Raw genomic sequence first — 23,502 nt, forward strand, 5'->3', positions numbered from 1 at the left:
TCTGTGCTGCCTGACTATAAGATGGTTGACTCCAGGCTATGAAATGGAAATAAGGTTTATGCCTAATCATAGGACATTTTTGCAGGTCCTTATTCATCCCACAAAAGCCCTGGGATTCTACAGACTATGGAAGTGAGCTCCAATGTCAGGACCAGTCCCTAAGTCATCCCCACCCACACCCTGGTGCCTCCAGCTCCCACCACCTCTGCTCACACCCCTGCTCCCTGATGTCTCCTTGGGAAACAGTCTCCTCCACTCTTGCTTCTTCACTGGCTTTGCCAAAACAATACACCTTCACTGAGTATTATTTTTTTACTTTTATAGGATAATTTTTAGTGGTCAAAATAACTATACATTGTACTAAGTCAAACATATGATGAGTAAAGGAAAGGTTTGTTGTTAACAGTTTCATGTTTTTCCATTTTTTTTTTTTCCTTTCTCTATGCCAGGGTCTCTCAACTTCAACATCATTTATATTTTGGTTTGGAAAATTCTTTGCAGGGCAAGGTGCAGTCCTGGGTGCATGGTAGGATGTTTACCATTTATGCCATTAGCATCCCCCAGTGGTGACAAACATAAATGTCTTCTGCCATTGCCATGTGTCCCCCTAGAGGGCAAAATCACTCAAATTGAGAATCACTGCTCCATGTTCATATAGACATATTCAAACAAAGGCACATATAAGGGATGTTTCTTTAAATATACAGATATATAAATGAATATCAAATACAAAAATATATGTCTATTATAAAAATTATTAGCAAGTTGCTTTTTACAAAAATTTTTGTGGAGGGGCACCTGGGTTGCTCAGTCAATTGAGTGTTCTTTTTTTTTTTTTTTAATTTTTTTTTTAACGTTTTATTTTATTTTGGGGACAGAGAGAGACAGAGCATGAACGGGGGAGGGGCAGAGAGAGAGGGAGACACAGAATCGGAAGCAGGCTCCAGGCTCCGAGCCATCAGCCCAGAGCCCGCCGCGGGGCTCGAACTCGGACCGCGAGATCGTGACCTGAGCAAAAGTCGGACGCTCAACCGACTGAGCCACCCAGGCGCCCCGAGTGTCCAATTCTTGATTTCAGCTCAGGTCATGGGTCCATGCCGACCATGGAGCCTGCTTAAGATTCTCTCTCTGTCTCTGTCTCTCTCTGTCTCTCTCTCTCTCTGTCTCTCTCTCTCTCTCTCTCTCTCTCTGTCTCTCTGTCTCTCCCCCTTTGCCCCTATCCCCCCACCTCACTCTTTAAAAAAAAAATTGTGGACATCTTAAACCAATACATATAGATCTAACTCATTTTATGTAATTGCTGCATAGTATTTCCTACTATAAATGTAATTTACCCATTTTCCCCTTGATGAATATTCAGAATATTTTTGCTTCTTAAACAGTGCTGCAATGCCTGCCTGTGTACACCTAGCCTTATTTTTTGGAAGGTGTGTACAGTAAACACCAATAAATTCTGCCATTTTGTTTTCCCCAAAGTTTGGAGCAATCCATGTTCCCACCAGCAGGGCATGGGAGTGCCATACCCCATGTCTACATGCTGGGAGTTACCCACCTTTTGCAAAGTTTGCCCACAGGTGGATAAAAATGAGATGCTGTTGGTGTTTCCATTTTAAGTTCCCTAACCTCTAAGGTAGCTGAGCATCTTTTCATATGATTGTTTGAATTTCCTCTGCTGTGAACTGCCAGGCTCAGCCCTTCAAGCAAGTTCCTTAACCTCTTTTTGCCTCAGTTTTATTTTCTTTCAAGTGGGCGCAAGGCTTACCTCTGGGGCCGTTGTGAGGACCAAATGAGTTAACACTTGTAAAGTGCCTAACACGCTGTAAGTGCTGAGTTCATGTTGGCTTTAAAATGGTCTATTTAAAAACAGTTGCCTGTTTTTACCCAGAAGATCTCCAGAATGATAGAAAGGAAACTAATACAAGTAGCTACCTCTGTGTATTTGTGGAGGTGAGGAAGTGGTGGTGGTTGATGGGGAGCAGGGCATGAAGGCAGGGGTGGGAGTGAGACCCACTGCAGACCTCTTATGCTATTTTGGGTTTTGTTTGAACTATGTGCATGTGTTACCTATTCAGAAATGAAGTAAACATTTTTTAATTGGCTATTCATATTCTCATTTGGGGAGATTCTTTATCTTACTGACTTGCAGAGACTCTGTTATATCGACTCCTTCCCATGGGTCAAGGCTGGTCACTATTCAAGGGGGAGTAAAATGTGACTTCTTCCTTGAACCTATCACAAGAATGTGGGAAGGGTGGAGAGTTGTTCTTGGTCTGGGCAGAGTTCTCACAAGCTTAAAGTAATGGGGTCAAAAAAGGATTTAATCTGCATTTCTATTGCTCTGGCTGGGCCACAGAGGTCCTGACCACTTACAAAGGCATGTGTAGGGCCAATTTTTAATTATAATGAGGGTGGGGGAGATGGTTGCTGTGTGCAGGCCCTCTGGGATCTGGCATCAGCTAGGGACTGCCCAGACCCCAAGGGCCATCTAGGGAGGCCTAAGAAAGATCTGATAAAGTGGCTGAGCCTCCTGCAGCCTGCTGGGAGCTAGGACCCTTCTGGCAGAAAAGCCAGGTCAGAACAAATCAAACATTTTTGTGCAGATGCCACAAATCCAAAATGGGTCACCTGGAACTGTCAGCATGGGGCCTGGCTGTAGCTGGGGCTCAGAGGGATCAGAGGAGGATTCTCGTGTGTGTGTGTGTGTGTGTGTGTGTGTGTGTGTGTGTGTGTGTGTGTAAGAAACAAAAGCAGTCTGATCAACCAGCAGGGCAGCACAGGAGCAAATATGAACTGTCACCCTTCCCCTCCCAGGACCCTTCTCTAACCCAGTGAGCTTCTTCCCCATCCCACAGAGCCCCGTTTACTCTTCCAGGGAGGAACTTAAGCTCAACCTGGGAAATTGTAATATTCCTCTCCCCCTCTCCCCACCAGGCAATCTCTTCCCACACCCCCTTCTGCTGGGCAGTCCCATGGGATCTGTTTTTTTCTAAGTCAGTTAAGCCCCACTGACCCACACAAAAGAGGTGAGTAAAGGGCTATTTACAGAGGGGTGTCAGGGTTGAGGAAACAACCGGGGATCGGGGATCGGGGATCGTGAGGACCAGAGTTGGCCACCCTGGGTCCTACGGTATTGGTGCCTGGTGAGTGCTGAGCAGCAGGGGAGCCACTGCCAGAGCCTTGGTGGAGAGGGCAGGGTAGAGGTGCACATCTCTCTCCTCCTACCCTCTTCCTTCCGCTGGTGACCCTAACTGGCAACCAGAGGGCAAGGGAGTCCCTTGAGGCAGCCCATGGAGGACAGTCCCCAGGCAGAGAGGAGGAGGGGGATCTGGAGGGGCAGATGGAGTGATCAGCATGGTTCTCTGCCTGGGATGATGTCCTGCTCGATGGTTCAACTATTCTGTCACTGGCATTCTCAGTTCCTTGCTCCCTTGTCCATGGTACCCAATGCTAAATTTGCCCAACCATCTGTTTTCTGGGTTCCTTCTTCCAAGTTGGCGAGCACTGCCAGAGAAAAACCATACACCATGACAGGCTTGTGATTGTCACCCTTGGCTGGGCCCTCAATGCTGGGAGCTTGGTGGTTCTTTCCCTCAGAGTCCTTAAGCCCTGGCCCTACCCATGTTGTATTTCACTGAGGAGCAGACAGGAACTCACTCACCTCCCTTCCCTCCTCTTCCTCTTTCATCCTCCTCTTCCCCTTCCTTCATCCCTTCCCGCTGGTCTTGGTAGAACTGGGACTCTCCTCCCCAAGGCTGCCCCTTCACCTGCTGGGCTCTTTGCCCTCTCTCTGCATCAGGCACCTTCCCTTGGCCTTCAAGGATGCTGAGACCTGAGTCTTTCCTCTGGTTGGTGCCTCTGTCATGGATCTGTTTTCTTCCATCCACTTCCAGATTTCTGGAAGAATGACTCCCTCCCTGTGTCTACCTCTTCAGTGGCCACTTATAGACAGTGTCATCCAACCTACTGTCTGACCCCACTGTGCTCTAAAATTCTGTTGCTAAGGTCACCCTTGGCCCCCTATTTGCCAAACCCCAGATTCTGTTTATAACCTCATCCTCTTAGACAACTTCCTATTGCTAGCTGCCTCCTCCTTGCCTTTGCCCAAACTAAGCTTCCTCCACCTTGCCTTTTGGCCTCTCTTCTTGGCTGTTCTTCCCACGCTGGAGGTTGATCTGCAGAGGTCATTCAGGCCTCAGAGCCCTCTTCCCACTCCCAGCCTCCTCTCCCCTGCTAAGCTGCCTACACCCATCTCCACCTCTCTCTGTTCCTTCAGTTCTCAATCAGATGATCAGATATCCCACTGAAGAAACCCCTTTGCATGGCCCTCAAGGTTCTCATGCTGGCTGTCACCTATGAGTTTTGTATTTCCCCACTGATAAGTGACATTCCGGTCCTCAAACAAACAAACCATTTACATTCATGCTTTGTACATTCTGTTCCCTTTGCCTTAAATGCTTTTCCTTCTTTTGGAAATAAGTTATAATTCCAACTCCAAGACCGTGGGCAAATGTTATCTTGCCTGTGAGGTCATCAGACTTCCACTGCAGGAGTACTGGGCCTGCCTCCAGGGGCAGGGGATTGATTACACTGCAGGGTAGTTATCTTTTTGCATTCGTTTTGCATCTAGGCAGCCAATGCATGATAATTGCTCATTGTTTGTTGAATGACTACTGAATGGATGAATGCATTACACAAGATAATTGTTTTTTGTTGTTTTTGTTTTTGTTTTTGTTTTTGAGAAAGAGGATGCAAGTGAGCAAAGGGCAGAGAGAAAGGGAGAGTGAGAGGGAAAATCCCACAAGGGGCAGAGAGAGAGAGAGAGAGAGAGAGAGAGAGAGAGAGATAGAAACGGGCTCACCCAAAGCAAGGCTTGAGCTCACCTGATGTGGGACTGGAACTTACGAACTGTGAGATCATGACCTGAGCCAAAGTCAGATGCTTAACTGACTGAACCACCCAGGTGGCCCAAGACAATTGTTCATCTGTCTTTTGCTGTATCTGCTTATTGAAAATTTTGGTCATTTTGTTACATAATGTCCTCGTATAAGATTCTCCATGAGAAATTACTTTTGTAATTGAAAATAAGGAAAAAAATTATTTCCTTCTACCATAGAGACTCTATATTATACAGAGAAACAAGTAGCCCTTTGTGCCCACCCACCCCCACCACACACAGAGAAACACACTTTTATTTCTTGCTTCCAAGAAGCTCAGGGACAGGTTTAATATTTATTCACATAATCACATTAACCCTGCTGGCCCAAATGTGGCTCTTCCTCCTTTTTGTGGTTTTGAATTTTTTTAATGTTTATTTATTTGTTTTTGAGAGAGTGCGAGGGGGGAGGGGTAGAGAACAAGGGAGACTGAGAATCTGAAGCCAGCTCCGCACTGTCAGTGCAGAGCCCCACACAGGGCTCAAACTCAAAAACCTCACAAACCGAAGTTGGACGCTTAACCAACCACCCAGGTGCCCCTGATTTTGATTTTTTATCTTTTCTCCAGTGCCTCTTTTGAAATCAGACAATGGGTGGGGCACCTGGGTGGCTCAATCAGTCAGGTCATGGTCGGGCCAGGTCATGAGCAGTTGGGTCAGGTCATGATCTCAGAGCTCATGAGTTCAAGCCCTGTATTGGGCTCCCTGCTGTTAATGCAGATTCCGCTTCAGATCCTCTGTCTCTCTCTCCCTCTCAAAAATAAATAAACAGTTTTTTAAAAACGTTGAAATCAGACCGTGGAGTATGAAGAAAAAGGTATACACAATGGAGCCAGAGAAACATGGGCTCAGATGGTACTAGCAGCTCTGCAACTGGGGCAACTTAAGCTCTCCGAACCTCCAATTTCCCTTCTGTAGGGTCCTTAAAAAGGATTGAATTACAATGTATATAGCGTATGTAGCTCCTTCTAGATGATCAATAAAAGATGATTACATGAAGAAGCAGCTATAAGTGAATAAAATAATTGAAACTGTCATTCCAGGTTGGCCTTTGTAAGACTAAGCACCCACTCTCCCTGGAAGGAGTAAGGAAGGCCAACTTGCCTAAAGCCTTTCTCCTGAGTCGATCCCATTTCTATGGTTACTATTCAAAGGACTCTTGGGAACACAGCTTTTTAACCAGGCTAAGAGATCAAGTCACGAGGAGTGGGCACACACAACCTGGGGTCGGGCAGAGCAGGACTTGAAGGAACAGAGATCCTAGGAGGAGGAGGAGAATGGGCGGGCCTTCAGCAGGCATGACCTGCTGCATGAAGAGGCCCTCTAATGGAGTCTCTTGAGCCACCTGAGGCAGCCCTGTTGGCCAAATTTCCTTTTCTTTCCTTCCAGGGTCCTCTGGGAGGAATGTGGAGGGCCTCAAGGACACAGGGCCTCCACACAAAGAAGTGAGAACAACAGGTTCCTAAAGTGAGAGCAAAACCCTGGGTGACATGAGGAAAGACAGACCAGTAGCAATGAGAGCCCTGGGATTAAATGTAGGCTCTCATACCCCAGAGTATGGCTCTGGGTCAGGCAGCTGGCCTCCAAGCCTCAGTTTCTTCCACTGGAAAATGAGTAGTCAGCACCCTCCAGCCTACAGTGAAGATCCAATGAGCTAATGTTGGTGGGAGCATTCGTATACCAAAAAAGGATTATTCTTGTGTAGGTTAGTATTTTCAACTTTGCCTGGGGCTGGATCTGTCTCTTCATATTAAACTTACAAATGATGCTCATTAAAATGGATATACCTATGTATGTTTAAAACATTTAAAATGGCAGACATTCTCCAAAGAACAGGAAGGAGTTCAGAAGGGATCCTTTCAGTCTCTTCAATATCCCTTTTAACAAATGGAAGTCACATGAATTAATAGGCTCAAACTCCTAGATGAGCTGATCAAAGGAAGTAAAGGTCAAGAAACAACGTTGCTCGGAAGGCCTGCTAACACACCAAGGCCTCTGCCTTCTCTCACTTCCTGGCCCCAGAAGAGAGGCTTCTCACTCAGAGTATGGGCTTAGCCAGGGTGCCAGGAGTAGCACTGCTCAGCTCGGCTCGTCTCGGCTCTACCGCCCTCCTGCCTGGAAAACCACGCAGGAGGACAGTTAATTAGCTATTCATGATGTCTAATTAAAAATCAGTTCCCCAGAAGAGTAGGATATGGTTTTAATTGATGACAGGGCTGGCTGCAGATAAAGAGAAATAATGTATGTAAATGGCCTTGCTCAGGGTCAGGCAAAGGGTCGGGGCTCAACCAGTTTGTTCAGTGTGAATCTGACCGGCCGACATCCCCCAAAGAACGAACAGACGCGCACACTCACACACACTCAGATACACATGCCCAGGGCACATCTGTTCTCAAAGCAAAACGTGAATAATCATGGATGGTGGCTATAAGGGATGCGCTCTCAACACACAACACGAGAAGTGTCTTACTTTGGGAAAGATCCCGGGTGGTCTGACGGCGGAGAGGCCACAGTGGGTTTAAATCCTGGCGCCGCCCCTTCTGTCCTTGTCCCTTAGCAAGAGGCCCTTTCCCTGTGGGATCGGTGTCCCCATCTGTTTGGAAGCCCCCCAGGTGAGGATCCCTCGACTCAACTGCATGTTAAGTAGAGGGCACAGATCAAAAGTTCGGGAGGGGTGATTGATGCCGGCCTCGCCTGCGGGGAGCACTGCCCACCCTTGGGCTTCCGGTGCTGCGCTTGGCGTGCACGTGGATGCGCACGTGGCGGGAGGGGCTGGGCCCGCTGGGGGGCGCCGTCTGCGCGCGCCGCCCGGGTGCTGGACGGCTGTTGCCTGCCCAAGTGCAACCTCCGCATGCATCGTTGGGGGCGCGGGAAGGCCCCAGCGGCCCGGGAGGTAGGAACCCGCTCTTCTTCCCATCCGCGGTCCTCGCCCTTCCAGCCCCACCGTCCGGGAATCCTGCACCCGCTTCCTTTTCCCCACTAGCCGCCCCTCTCCTCCAGGCCTGTGCCCCGGCCTCCTATCCCTCCCCTGCTCGCCCAGTTAGGATGGTCCCAACCCCGCTGTCAGTCAGATCAGACACAACCCCCTGCCTCTTTTGCGCCCTTATGGATTTCTTGGTTAAACACATGTGCTCACGTGTTACTCTGACCCTGGCGGCCGGCTGGGCCCAGGGCTGGCCCAGACCAAGACCAGCCAGGCCCTCCTCTCCTGGGTGGCACAGTCACCAAGGCATCGTTTGCTTTGTTGGGACGGAACTTTCTTCAGACTAACTTGAGACTTGGTTTATGTTTTGGTTGATTTGGTGGTTGTGTGTGTGTTTTCCCAGTGTTCCCCAGGGCACAGAGGATGGCTTTTTTTCCCCCCAGAAAAGCTCTCTGTTCCCAGCCTATGCCTAGTTTGATGGATGTGCAGTTTATAATACTGCAGACTGTTTGACTTTCCTTTATGGATAAAACTCATCTCATTTCATCTTTCAGAGTGCGAGCTGAGGGCTTGCTAACCAGAGCCACTGCCCTCACTAACATTCCTAAGCTATTAAATATTTGTTTAAAAGGACCGACACAAAGCACGGTGTTAGGAATAAGTCATCTTGAAAAAAGCAATATTCAGAAAAACAGGACTGTTGTAATAGTGTCAGTTAATCTTGGATCTTTTTTACATCAAGACTCAAAGCATTTTGGATTCCATAATGATTTGACCGCATGGCTACACTTTGAGACAGATTATTTTATTTTTCTTGTAGCGAGGAAAATAAAAGAAGAAAAAGTGGGGCAACATGTTGAAATCACACTGTGGGACAGTGATGGAGAGTGGGAGAGGTAGGCGAGGGAGGCTGAATGTTACAGGCTTGGGTTTCCAGGATTTAGGGAGGCCCCCACCCAGCAGTGGGAAGGGATAGACAGATGGAGCGGCAGTCCCTGAGCTGGACTGGAGAAGAGGGAGCATGGTGAAACCAGATGGCTTCACTCCTTAGCCTGGAAAGCAGATGAGTGAGATTGAGGAGGAATAGTCCTGGCTGGTTGGTGCTGGGTGCTGGGGAGGAAGAGGACAGGAGTTAAGTTTAGATGTTGAGTGTGTCTTCTTCCCATTTGACTGTAGGATGGCCTTTTGTCTCTTGTGTTCCTGTCTCAACACCTAGCACACAGTACTTGAAACATGTCAGATTAACCAGAGTTACCATTTTTAATTGATTCTTGGATGCACCTTCGTTCACATCTTCACAGCTCTGAAGTTGAGCTGTGTCTTCCTTTGTGTCATTCACTTGGCAGATTTTTTTCTTTCTTGGTGGTCATAGAAAGTCATGCTGAGGGCGCCTGGCTGGCTCAGTCGGAAGAGCATGCAATTCTTGATCACAGGGTTGTAACTTGCAGTCCCACGCTGGGTGTAGTGATTACTTAAAAGTAAAATCTTTAAAAGAAAAAAAGAAAGAAAGTCATGATGCTCTTAAAATTGGTGGCATCTTAGCTCCGATGAAGTAGTGTTGCCAGCTGTGACCTTGGACCAGCAATTGCAGGTTTCAGCATTGAAGATTCAAGCACCAAAGATGACCTTTTATCACATTGTACCCTTCTAGTGTCATTCATTTCCTCTTCTTTGAAACTGCTAATGTTTTCAAGGAACACGAGGGAGGGAGTTGGTAAAAGCAAGAACAACAGGTACAAGTATGAAAAATATATTATTTTGTGGGTTGGAAAGAGAAGCAACAGCTGATGGATGTGTCTCCTTTCCTGGTGAAATTCTTAAATTGGGCTGCCATATAACCACTGGTAGATGGATACCTTTAAGTGAAATGTGCTTTGCAGCAGCCATGCTTCCATGCACACTGGTCAGGCAGCCCTCATCCTTGAGCCTGCCCATGACCAGCCAGTCTGAATACACCTGTTGAGACCGTGAGACCCATGCTCCACCGTCCACTGGAGTCTTGGTGATGCTGGGTCTACCCCTGGCAGAAACCTTCCACTGCTGTACAAGCCCCTCAAGGGCAGAGACCATATCTTTCCCATCCTTGGTGTTCCAGTACTCAGCACAATGCCTGATACATCAGAGATGCTATGTTAGGTGTTGCTGAGTAAAACTGTGCTGGGCAAGTTGGGGCAAGTTGTCTTCTGGTCCTCAAGTCAAAGTCTTCATCTTGCAGAGACCATGTTCTGGGTGAAGGTTTCCTTCCCAGCCCTCAATCATCTGTGAGGCTGCTCCATGAGTTACTGGTTTTGTGAGCTAACCTGCAGAGACCTTATTTCTCACCCTTGGCTTGCAGAATGAGCTTTTGGGACTTAGTCCACTTGTAAATTGGAACCTGCTTATGTATCAACTCACTTGGTGACTTTGCTCCCAGAGAGCCTCGCTAGTTAACCCACAGGATGTCAGGGCCCCTATGGATTAATTGTTTCTGCTGAGTTTGCTGTTTAAGCAGGTGAGCTGGTCCCAGCCTAGAGAAAGCTAGAAAGGTGAATGAGAATCTCCTGGAAACAAAAGGGCAAAGTTTATGTTCTGCTTTGTCTCCAGGGAAGACATGGGCTGAACTCCTGAACCCCAGGAGCCCTTAGGATCTGTGAGACTTGACCCCTGTTCTTCATTCATGCCCTGGCTGACGTATGTGCTCCTTCTAGAAAGAGATGTTCTGAGCATGCAAAACATCTTTTCTCAGTCTGCACCAGGATGGTTTGGGGGTGGTTTGTGTAGAAGTGGAGGCATTTAGGAGAGTTCTTTCTCTGTCTTCTTTGGCTGACTCTCAGGTTCCCAGGAGGTAGTTGTACTCTGCTTGAGAACAGTGTCACAGCCACCACCAGTTGGCCAGTTTTATTTTTTTTATTCTCTCAAGGTGACTTTGGGGATGTTTTTATGGCAAATGTCTGGTGATCTTCCAGATTTCAGTTCAAATTATGAGAAATCCTGTTGATCACCGTACGATTTTTTTTTTTTAATTTGCGGGTATTAAAAACAAAAAATAGGGGCTCCTGGGTGGCTCATTGGTTAAGTTTCCGACTTCGGCTTAGGTCATGATCTCTTGGTTTGTGAGTTTGAGCCTGCGTTGGGCTCTGTGCTAACAGCTCAGAACCTGGAGCCTGCTTCGGATTCTGTGTCTCCCCCTCTCTCTGCCCCTCCCCTGCTCATGCTCTGTCTCTTTCTGTCTCTCAATAATAAATAAACGTTAAAAATTTTTTTAAACAAAAACTAGTTTTGAACCATTTCCATCAAAATTATTTCAGGCAAGAATCACGAATGTGATCATATGTCAACTATACTGGAATTAAATTTAAAAAAAGAATCATCAATGGATGCTGAAACTATGAAATGAATGTATGATGAGAAACAGGATGTTTACATAATCTCAAAGCATTTTCCCCATAAGATACTGATTAATAACAGAGGGAAACATAGTGATATTACAGTGGAGAAACCTGGCCTTAACCAAGTGATTAAAATTAGTACAGCAGTAATGGGACACTATCATGTGCCTTCTCATATACACTGAGAAGAACACATCACATCTGGGTATTCCTGTCCCAAACATATCACCTGTATCTAATTATGAGGAAATGTCACATAAACCCAGGTTTATATAGTCTACCAAGTAACTGGCCAGTACTCTTCAACAGTGTCAAGGTCATACGTACACACATGCACACAAGATAATTACTGGTAAACCAAATGTAGTAAAATGTTGACATGGAGGGATTTTGATGAAGGGCATATGAGCATTTTTTTTTTTTTTAGCTTATTTATCTTGAGAGATAGTGAGCACAAGTGGGGGAGGGGCAGAGAGAGAGGGAGAGAGAATCCCAAGCAGGCTCCTCACTGCCAGCAAGGAGCCAGCGTGGAGCCCAGCATGGGCTCAAATGAATGAACTGTGAGATCATGACCTGAGCTGAAACCAAGTGTCGGGTACTCAACCAACTGAGCCACCCAGGCGCCCCCATATGGGCATTTTTTGTATTGTTTTTATAATTTGGGGTACGTCTGAAATTATTTCAAAATAAAAAAATAGAAAAGGTTTTCACATTTTTTCCAAAAATAATTATGGATGTAGGAACAGATAAAATATGCTATGTGTACTTGGCAGGGAGAACTTGACAAATCTAAATGGTTTTTGTAGTACAGTAAGATAAAAATTTTGTGTATCCTGGTAAATAGCTAACAGAAATGAATATTTATTTCCTTCAAAAGACATACACAAGAATATTCATAGCAGCTTTATTCATAATACCCTGAAATAAGAAACAATCCAAGTGTCCATCAAAGGAAGAGTGAATAAGTAAGTTGTGATGTATTCATATGATGGAATACTATACACTAAGGAAAATGAATGGAGAACTGCAACATGCAATAACATGGATGAATCTCACATGCATGATGTTGAGCAGGTTATAATCAGACACAAAAGAGCTCCAAATATATGATTTCCTGTATATAAAATGAAGAAACAGGCTGGGGCGCCTGGATGGCGCAGTCGGTTAAGCGTCCGACTTCAGCCAGGTCACGATCTCGCGGTCCATGAGTTGGAGCCCCGCGTTGGGCTCTGGGCTGATGGCTCAGAGCCTGGAGCCTGCTTCCGATTCTGTGTCTCCCTCTCTCTCTGCCCCTCCCCCGTTCATGCTCTGTCTCTCTCTGTCCCAAAAATAAAGAAACGTTGAAAATAAAATTAAAAAAAAAAAAAAAAAAAGAAAAGAAACAGGCAAAATAATTGATGGTGATACAGGCAGAGTATTGTTACCTTTGGGGGCTATTGACTGAAAGAGATATGAGAGATCCTTCTAGGGTGTGAGAGATGTTCAGTATCTTCATCTGGGTCATACACACACACACATACACACACATTGACCCTTAAACACATGAGGGTTGGGGCATCAACTCCCTGTGCATTCAAAAATTTGCATACAACTGGGGCGCCTGGGCGGCTCAGTCAGTTAAGTGTCCGACTTCAGCTCAGGTCATGATCTCACAGTTTGTGAGTAGGAGCCCCGCGTCGGGCTCTGTGCTGACCGCTCAGAGCCTGGAGCCTGCTTCAGATTCTGTGTCTTCTCCTGTCTCTGCCCCTCCCATGCTCATGCTCTGTCTCTCTCTCTGTCTCTCAATAATAAATAAACATTAAAAATTTTTTTTTTAATTTGCATACAACTTTGACTTTCTAAAAACTGTTAATAGCATATTGTTGATTGGAAGCCTTACCATTAGCATAGACAATTGATTAACGCATATTTTGTCTATATATCATATACTGTTTTCTTACAATGAAGTAAGCTAGAGAAAAAATATTAAGAATATCACAAGTAAGAGAAAATTTACAGTACTGTACTGTATTTATAGAAAAAATCCACTTAGGGGCGCCTGGGTGGCGCATTCGGTTAAGCGTCCAACTTCAGCCAGGTCACGATCTCGCGGTCTGTGAGTTCGAGCCCTGTGTCAGGCTCTGGGCTGATGGCTCAGAGCCTGGAGCCTGCTTCCGATTCTGTGTCTCCCTCTCTCTCTGCCCCTCCCCCGTTCATGCTCTCTCTCTCTCTCTCTCTCTGTCCCAAAAATAAATAAAAGTTGGAAAAAATCCACTTAGACGTGGACCTACATGGTTCAAGCTCATGTTGTTTAAAGGTCAACTGTGTGTATATATATATATGCCATATATCATATATATAAATTCATCAAGTTGAATAGTTAAGATTTGTGTACCTTATCTAAGTTACACATCAGTGAAAACTAAAATGTGTCTTGTGAGGATTATAGATCCAAATGTGAATTGTAAAATAATAAAAATTCTAGAAGTTGATATGAGAATATGTTCATGACTTTGGAATGGGGAAGATTTCTTTAAAATTTTTTTTTTATGTTTTATTTTTATATTTGAGAGAGAGACAGAGAGTAAGTAGGGGAGGGGCAGAGAGACAGAGACAGAATCTGAAGCAGGCTCCAGGCTCTGAGCTGTCAGCACAGAGCCCAATGCGGGGCTGGAACTCACAAACCAGGAGATCATGACGTGAGCTGAAGTCAGATGCTTAACCGACTAAGCCACCCAGGTGCCCCAGAATGGGTAAGATTTCTTAAACAAGACACAGAACACACTAATCATAGAAGAAAGCATTGATAAATTAGGCTCCATTGAACTTTTGAATTTTTCTCTGTAAAGACACACCATTAAGAGAGTGAAAAGACAAGCCATAGAGTGGGTGAAAATATTTGCAACACGTAAAACCGACAGGGTTCATCTTGAGAATATAGAAGAATGCCCATAAATCAAGAAATGTCAAAAAGGACAACCCAATAGAAGTTGGGCAACAGGTGGCACAAAAACAGACACATAGACCAATGGAATAGAATAGAAACCCCAGAACTAGACCCACAAACATATGGCCAACTCATCTTTGACAAAGCAGGAAAGAACATCCAATGGAAAAAAGACAGTCTCTTTAACAAATGGTGCTGGGAGAACTGGACAGCAACATGCAGAAGGTTAAAACTAGACCACTTTCTCACACCATTCACAAAAATAAACTCAAAATGGATAAAGGACCTGAATGTGAGACAGGAAACCATCAAAACCCTAGAGGAGAAAGCAGAAAAAGACCTCTCTGACCTCAGCCGTAGCAATCTCTTACTCGACACATCCCCAAAGGCAAGGGAAATAAAAGCAAAAATGAATTACTGGGACCTTATGAAGATAAAAAGCTTCTGCACAGCAAAGGAAACAACCAACAAAACTAAAAGGCAACCAACGGAATGGGAAAAGATATTTGCAAATGACATATCGGACAAAGGGCTAGTATCCAAAATCTATAAAGAGCTCACCAAACTCCACACCCGAAAAACAAATAACCCAGTGAAGAAATGGGCAGAAAACATGAATAGACACTTCTCTAAAGAAGACATCCGGATGGCCAACAGGCACGTGAAAAGATGTTCAACGTCGCTCCTTATCAGGGAAATACAAATCAAAACCACACTCAGATATTACCTCACGCCAGTCAGAGTGGCCAAAATGAACAAATCAGGAGACTATAGATGCTGGAGAGGATGTGGAGAAACGGGAACCCTCTTGCACTGTTGGTGGGAATGCAAACTGGTGCAACCACTCTGGAAAGCAGTGTGAAGGTTCCTCAGAAAATTAAAAATAGACCTACCCTATGACCCAGCAATAGCACTGCTAGGAATTTACCCAAGGGATACAGGAGTACTGTTGCATAGGGGCACTTATACCCCAATGTTTATAGCAGCACTCTCAACAATAACCAAATTATGGAAAGAGCCTAAATGTCCATCAACTGATGAATGGATAAAGAAATTGTGGTTTATATACACAATGGAGTACTACATGGCAATGAGAAAGAATGAAATATGGCCTTTTGTAGCAACGTGGATGGAACTGGAGAGTGTTATGCTAAGTGAAATAAGTCAGGCAGAGAAAGACAGATACCATATGTTTTCACTCATATGTGGATCCTGAGAAACTTAACAGAAACCCATGGAGGAGGGGAAGGAAAAAGGAAAAAAAAAAAAAAAAAAAAGAGGTTAGAGTGGGAGAGAGCCAAAGCATAAGAGACTCTTAAAAACTGAGAACAAACTGAGGGTTGATGGGGGGTGGGAGGGAGGGGTGGGTGGGTGATGGGTATGGAGGAGGGCATCTTTTGGGATGAGCACTGGGTGTTGTATGGAAACCAATTTGACAATAAATTTCATATATTGAAAAAAAAAGAAATTGGGCAACAGGTACTTTATAAAAAAAAAGAATCCAGGTGGAGAACACAACAGAAAAGTTGTTCAGTGTCATTAAGTAAGGAAAACACAAATTTATAATAAAAAATTCAATGAGGGGCACCTGGGTGGCTCAGTCTGTTGGGCAGCCGACTTGGGCTCAGGTCATGGTCTCACAGCCTATGAGTTCCAGCCCCACATTGGGCTCTGTGCTGACAGCTCAGAGCGCCTGCTTCAGATTCTGTGTCTTTGTCTCTCTCTCTCCCTCCCCCACTTGCACTTTCTCTCTGTCAAAAATAAACACTAAAAAAATTTTTTTTTTAATGTAGTGAGGGGGTCACTTGGGTGGCTCAGTTGGTTAAGCATCCGACTTCAGCTCAAGTCATCTCACAGCCCCGCGCTGAGCTCTGTGCTGATAGCTCAGAGCCTGGAGTTGCTTCGAATTCTGTGTTTCCTTCTCTCTCTGACCCTCCCCCATTTATGCTCTGTCTCTGTCTCTGTTTCTGTCTCTCTCAAAAATAGATAAACACTAAAAAAAACATTTTTTTAATGCAATAAGAAACCAGTAGGTGAGAAATAACTACTAGAATGGTAAACCTTTAAAAAACTGACAGTCTCAGGTGCTGACAAGGGTAGGATGAGGAGAACTGGCAAATGGCATATAGGAGGGTAAATTCATTCTACCACTTTCCAACTGACCTTGTCTACCATGAACAAACATACCTATTCCTGTGACCCATCAATTTGACACCTAGCCGCATTCCCAACAAGAAATGTGTGTGATTAGGTGTGTGAGATTGTACAAAAGGCAAGTAAAACAACGTTTATGGAAGCATTATTCATAATTGTCAAAAACTAAAAACAATGAAGATGTCTATCAACAGAAGAGTTAACCCTGCATTCATACAGTCGAATACTATACAACAACGAAGATGAACATTCATAGACATAACATTGAACTAAAGAAGACGACAAAGAATCCATACTGTGTGATTCCACTTATGCATTATTGAAAAAACAGGCAAATCTGTGGTGTTAAGTTTTATTTTGGGGGCAGAGGGTGGGCGTACTGACTGGGAGTGAACATAAAGGACTCTGGGGTGCTGGTATGTGCCATCTTTTTACTTTGGTAATGGTTACCTAGGTGTGTTCACTTTGTGAAAATTCATCTAGCTGTATTCTTACCCTGGTACACTTTTCTGTCATACATTGTACTTTAAAGTTGATTAATTTGATTTGCAGCTAGTGTAGTGATGTTTGATATATTGCATGGCATTATGGATTGAATTGTGTCTCCCCCTCAAATTCATGTGTTGAAGCCCTAACTCGCAATATGATGGTATTTAGAGATGGGGCCTGTGGGAGGTAATTAAATTAGATGAGGTCATGAGGGTGGGACTGCATGATGGGATTAGTATCCTTTTTTTTTTTTTTAATGTTTATTTTTGAAACAGAGAGACAGATCATGAGTGGGGGAGGGGCAGAGAGGGAAACACAGAATCCGAAGCAGGCTCCAGGCTCTGAGCTGTCAGCACAGAGCCCGACACGGGGCTCGAACTCATAAACCATGAGATTGTGACCTGAGCCAAAGTTGGACGCTTATAACCCACTGAGCCACTCAGGCACCCCGGGATTAGTATCCTTATAAGAAGAGGAAGGGGCGCCAGGGTGGCTCAGTTGGTTAAGCGTCCTTATGTCAGTTAAGCATCCTAAGTCCTAAGTGTCTGACTCTTGATTCCAGCTCAGGTCATGATCTCACAGTTCATGGGATCCAACCCTGTGTCAGGCTCTGTGCTGATAGCATGGAGGCCGCTTGGGATTCTGTCTTTCCCTCTCTGCCCCTCCCCTGCTTATGAGCACACACACACTCCCTCTCTCAAAATAAATAAAACATTAAAAAAAAAAAAAGAGGAAGAGACCAATGCACACATTCTGTGTCTTTCCCACAAGCGCATCAAGGAGAGGTCATGTGAACACACAGCAGAGAATAGTCTCCTGTGAGCCATGAGAAAAGCCCTCAGAAAGAAACCTATCTTGCCAGCACCTTGATCTTGGATTTGTAGCCTCAAGAACTATGAAAAATAATGGGCGCCTGGGTGGCTCAGTCAGTTAAGCGTCCAACTTCAGCTCAGGTCATGATCTCACAGTTGGTGGGTTCGAGCCCACATCGGGCTCTGTGCTGATAGCTCAGAGCCTGGAGCCTGCTTCAGATTCTGTGTCTCCCTCTCTCTCCACCCCTCCCCTGCTCACACTCTGTCTCTCTCTGTCTCTCTCTCTCAAAAATAAATAAATGTTAAAAAAGATATAAAAAAATAAAAAGAACTATGAGAAATCTGTTTTTTTAAGCCACCCAGCCCATGGTATAGGCATGTTTTGTTTTATTGCACTTTATTATACTTCACAGATAATGCTTGTTTTTTGTGTTTTGTTTTGTTTTGTTTTTACAAAGTAAAGGTTTGTGGCAACCTGCAGTTCTCATCTATTGGGGCCATTTTTCCAAAAGCATTTGCTCATTTACGCCTCTGTGTCACATTTAGGTAATTCTCATAATATTTTAAACTTTTTCATGATTATTATATTTGTTACGGTTGTCAGTGATCTTATATGTTCTGTTGTATATGTGGGTGCCATGAACCTCACCCACATAAGACCGCAAGCTTAAACAATAAATGTTGTGCATGTTCTGACTGTTCCACCAACCAGTCATTCCCCCGTCTGTCTCCCTCTCTCTCCTCAGGCCTCCCTATTCCCTGAGACACAGCAATATTGAAGTTAAGCCAGTTGATAACCTTATAATGGCCTCTAAGTGTTCAAGTGAAAGGAATAGTCACACATCCCTGACTTTAAGTCAAAAGCTAGAAATGATTAATCTTATTAAGCAAGGCATGTCAAAAGCCAAGATAGACCAAAAGCTTCAAACAGCCAAGTCATGAATGTGAAGGAAAAGTTCTTGAAGGATATGAAAAGTGCTACTCCAGTGAACACATGAATGATAAGAAAGTGAAACAGCCTTATCACTGATTTGGAGAAAGTTAGAGTGGTCTGGATACAAGATCAGACCATCCCACAACATTCCCTTAAACCAAAGTCTAATCCAGAGCAAGGCCCTAACTCTCTTCAAGTCCATGAAGCTGCAGAAGAAAAGTCTGAAGCTAGCAGGGGTGGTTCATGAGGTTAAAGGAAAGAAGCCGTCTCCATAACATCAGAGTGCAAGCAGCAAGGTGAAACAGCAAGTTATCCAGAAGATCTAGCTAAGGTCATTAATGAAAGTGGCTACACTAAACAAGAAGTTTTCAGTGTAGACAAAACAGCCTTCTATTGGAAGAAGATGCTCTCGAGGACTTCATAGCTAGAGAGGAGAAGTTAATGCCTGGCTTCAAAGCTTCAAAAGACAGGCTGACTCTCTTGTAAGAGACTAATGCAGCTAGTGGTTTTAAGTTGAAACCAGTGCTCACTTACCAGTCCAAAAATCCTAAGACCCTTAAGAATTATGCTAAATCTACTCTGCCTGTTTACAGTATGGTTTACTGAATATTTTGAGCCCATTGTTGACACCTGCTGCTCAGAAAGATTCCTTTCAAAATATTACTGCTTATTGACAGTGTACCTGGTCACCCAAGAGCTCTGATGGAGATGTACAACAAAATTAGTGTTTTCTTATCTAATACCACATCCATTCTGCAGTCTTGGGTCAAGGAGTAATTTAGACTTTCAAGTCTTACTATGTAAGAAATATTTGTAAGGCTATCATTGCTATAGAGAGTGATGCCTCTGGTGGATTTGGGCAAAGTAAATTGCAAACCTTCTGGAAGTGATTCATTCTAGATGCCATAAGAACAGTCATGATTCATAGGAAGAGGTTAAAATATCATAACTCTTTAAAATAGTCTGGAAGGGGGCACCTGGGTGGCGCAGTCAGTTAAGCGTCCGACTTCAGCCAGGTCACGATCTCGCGGTCCGGGAGTTCGAGCCCCGCGTCGGGCTCTGGGCTGATGGCTCGGAGCCTGGAGCCTGTTTCCGATTCTGTGTCTCCCTCTCTCTCTGCCCCTCCCCCGTTCATGCTCTGTCTCTCTCTGTCCCAAAAAAATAAATAAACGTTGAAAAAAAAATTAAAAAAAAAAATAGTCTGGAAGAAGTTGATTCCAACCCTCACAGATGAGTTTAAGGGGTTCAGGACTTCAGTGGAGGAATTAACTGCAGATGTCGTACAAATAGCAAGAGAACCAGAATTAGAAGTGGAGCTTGAAGTGTGACAAATTGCTGCCAATCTTAAAAACTTGAAAGGATGAGGGCTGTCTGGGGGTTCAGTCGGTTAAGCATGATTTCACAGTCATGAGATCAAGCCCTGCATCGAGCTCTACTCTGGGTATGGAGGCTGCTTAAGCTTCTCTCTCTCCGTCCCTCTCTGCCCCACTCCCCTGCTCTCTCATTCTCTCAAAAAAATAAAAAAATAAAAAAAATTAAAAAAGGATGAGAAGTGCTTTCTTATTGAAGAGCAAGGAAAGTAGTTTCTTGAGATAGAATCTACTCCTGGTGAAGATGATGTGAAGATTTTTGAAATGACAACAAAGGACTTAGACTATTACATGAATTTAATATCAGCTAAGCAGTGGTAGGGTTTGAGATGGCTGACTCCAATTTTGTAAGAAGTTCTGTGAATAAGATGCTATCAAACAGCATCACATGCTGCAGAGAAATAGTCCGTGAAAGGAAGGGTCAGCTGATGCGGCCAACTTCATTGTTGTCTTATTTATAAAAATGGCCACAGCCACCCCAGCCTTCAGCAACCACCACCCTGATCAGTCAGCAGCCAGCAACATTAAGGCAAGACCCCGCCCCCCCCCCAGCAAAACAATGGACTTGCTGAAAGCTCAGATGATAGTTACCAGTTTTTAGCAGTAAATTATTTTTTAACCAAAGTATGGACATTGTTTTTTTTCAGACACAATGCTGTTGCACATTTAATAGACTACAGTACAGTGCAAATAACCTTTATATGCCTTGGGAAACCAAAAAACCCATTGGACTCACTTTATTGCCATATTCACTGTATTGCAGTGGTCTGGAATGGAACCTGCAATATCTCTTTGTATGCCCATATTTTGTTATAGAAGCCCAGGCCAACTAAAGCACATATAAATGTGCAGTAGCATCAACTACCTCATTTTCTGAGAATCCAGCCTGCACTGGCCCTGGGCTGGTCACTGGGATATGGAGACAAGACTTCATCTGTGCACCTCAGTGACTCAAGAGAACTAAGTCATCAGTGTGGTAAAAATACATGAAGTGTTGTGCGGGTGAAGAGGAGGGGCTGAGACATGGTACGTTTCCTCAGGCAGCAATGACACATTTACTCCTCTTTTATACTTTAAAGCGCCCCTCCGTCTTGGGTGCTCCATCTGGAGCAGTGACCTACTGAACTTTCAGAAACCAGAGTGTGCTGCTTTTCATGATCTTGAGGAACAGCCAAAACTGGAATAGCAAAAACTGTCAACTCTGAAGTGGAACAAAGGCTGGTGTTGTGTATCCACACTTAGTGGGCTCTGCATTGTTAGGAGGACATAGAAAGCACTTGTGCTCAGAAAAGAAACCAATTGAAAAGCAGAAAATATCCTTCCCTCCCACCGTCCCAGTTGCGCGCAGTTTTTGCCGCATAGACTTGGTCTCAATGCATCAGCAGTTTCTGATTCTTTTTATATTTTATCATCTCTGTGGACTTCTGAACACTGAAACATTTACTTGGGGCAAGGCAGTTTTCTTGTCTTTAGCAACTGTTCCAGACTCAACTTGGTATACTCTCAGTTCCCCAAGTAAAAGGGTTTTTAAAGAACAGCCCTAACCCCCCAACCCTGTATTCTCAAAAGGCATAATCACTTGCATAGAATATTACTGGGAGATTTTAGTAATACTTTTTATTCTTTGTTTCTTTCTTTTCTTTCTTGCTTCTTCGGTAGCATCTATAATGAGAAGGGCTTTTAGCATGTTTTCCAGCTTCCCAATGTCTCACTCCTTTGTCCTCTTGGAAGGTTAGCAGCAACAGCAGCGTGGACCTTCAGTTTTACTTTACTTGTACTTTCTTTAAAAGAAAAAAAAAGTTTTGCAAATAAACTTAAAAAGGTGAGGGGTGCCTGGGTGGCTTAGTCGGTTGGGCATCCAACTCTTGATTTTGGCTCAAGTCATGATCCCACAGTCATGGGATCAAGCCTGGCATCGGGCTCCATGCTGAATATGGAGCCTGCTTGAGATTCTCTCTCTCCTCCCTGCCCCTCTCCCCCACTTGTGTGCTGGCTTGCTTTCTCTGTCAAATATCAATCAATCAATTATTAAAAATAAAAATTAAAAACAAGTAAAAAACTAGTTTATTGAGATGTAACTCACATACCATACAAGTCATCCATGTTCTGAAATCAATTTTAGAACATTTTCAGCACCCCAGACATAAACCTTGCATCCCTTACCTGTCACCCCCCAACTTCCCTTCTCTCTCCCGGCCCTAATCTGCTTTATAACACTCTGGATTTGCCTGTTCTGGACATTTCATACAAATGGAACCACACAGGATGTGGTTTTATAAGTCAGTCTTCTTTCATTTTATGTATTATGTTCAAGGTCCATGCATGTTGTAGCATGAGTCAGTACTTCATTTTTATAGCTGAATAATACTCCATTATGTGGATATACCACATTTTGTTTGTCCTTTCAACAACTGATGGCCATTGGGTTGTTTCCACTTTTTAGCTATCGTGAAAAATATTGCTGGATTATTATTAATGGAGAAGATTTTGTGCGGACATATGTATTGATTTCTCTCTCATTTATACCTAGAAATGGAATGTCTGGGCCATATGGTACCTCTGTGTTTAACCATTTGGGGAACTGCCAGGCTATTTCCCAAAGCCCTTTTCCTTGTATGATCAGTAAGCAAGGAAATATTTTATTGTTCTTTTAACTTTTATAGGATTTTACAAACTTTGCTACTGACCACCTTTGCCATTTGTCTGTTAAAATGCTTCCATAAAAAAGCAGGAGGTATGATCACTGTGCTTACACCTCCTTCTCTGTGCATATTTCTCATCCTCTGCAAGGTCTTAATCTCCTCAGGTCCTTAGGAACATAGACATTGGTTATTTATGGACCAAACAGCTTTTCAGATACTTCTGGTTATAAGGGCAAATTCTTTTGCTGATCTTTACCTGAGATCCCACTTACATATTAAACCATTGAGAGTTTGGTTAGAATGTCACAAGTTTTGGTTGCTTGAGCTGATGATGTCTCGTTGATCATGCTCATGTCATGGCCATGTTGGCAGCAAAGTGGTGCCAAATCAGGAACATTGGAAAGCTCTTGGACTTTCAGTATCACCCTTTCTGATACAAACAAAGGATTTTTAATGTTTGCAGAGGCCTCCACCACCTTCTATGGAGCTCAGGGCTGTTGGTGCCAAATACACTGTTATTGGCTAAATTGACCCCCTAAAATTCATAGGTTGAAGTCTTAACTACCTCAGAATGTGGCTGTATTTGGAGATAAGGCCTTTAAGCAGATAATTAAGGCTAAATGAAGTCATTGGGGGTGGATCCCAGTCCAATAGGACTGGTATCCTTATGAGGAGAGATGGTTAGGACACAGACCAGAAACCATGTGGCAACACAGAAGATGGCCAGGCACAAACTGAGGAGAGTGGTTCAGAAGAAACCAACCCTACCGATACCTTGATCTTGGACTTTGAGCCTCCAGAGAGCCTTTATTTTGTGAGAAAATAAGTGTCTGTGGTTTAAGCCCCCAGCCTGTGGTATTTGTTATGGCAGCCCAAGCTAGTTCATGCACCCTGATGCTTCTTTGCCCTGACACCCTGCCTGCCCTCCTGTTCTGTGGGTCTTATGGACAA

The 23,502-nt window shown here is 44.2% G+C and overlaps 1 protein-coding gene across 9 annotated transcripts in view; it reads left to right on the forward strand.

Annotated features, from left to right (window-relative positions):
• The first annotated feature begins 7,709 nt into the window (after nt 1-7,709).
• The window catches only part of FAM178B (family with sequence similarity 178 member B), a 115,702-nt gene continuing 99,909 nt past the window's right edge, over nt 7,710-23,502 (forward strand). For 8 of the 9 annotated variants that reach the window (XM_023251624.2, XM_006930055.4, XM_006930056.4 and 5 more), the window contains exon 1: nt 7,710-7,826. In XM_023251624.2, the coding sequence (XP_023107392.1) occupies nt 7,785-7,826 (42 nt within the window). In that variant the 5' untranslated portion in view covers nt 7,710-7,784. The remainder of the gene's footprint in view (nt 7,827-23,502) is intronic. The other variant, XM_045054108.1, reaches the window with a different exon arrangement.

This window comes from Felis catus, chromosome A3 (assembly GCF_018350175.1).
Source record: "Felis catus isolate Fca126 chromosome A3, F.catus_Fca126_mat1.0, whole genome shotgun sequence".
Classification (NCBI taxonomy): Eukaryota; Metazoa; Chordata; class Mammalia; order Carnivora; family Felidae; genus Felis; species Felis catus.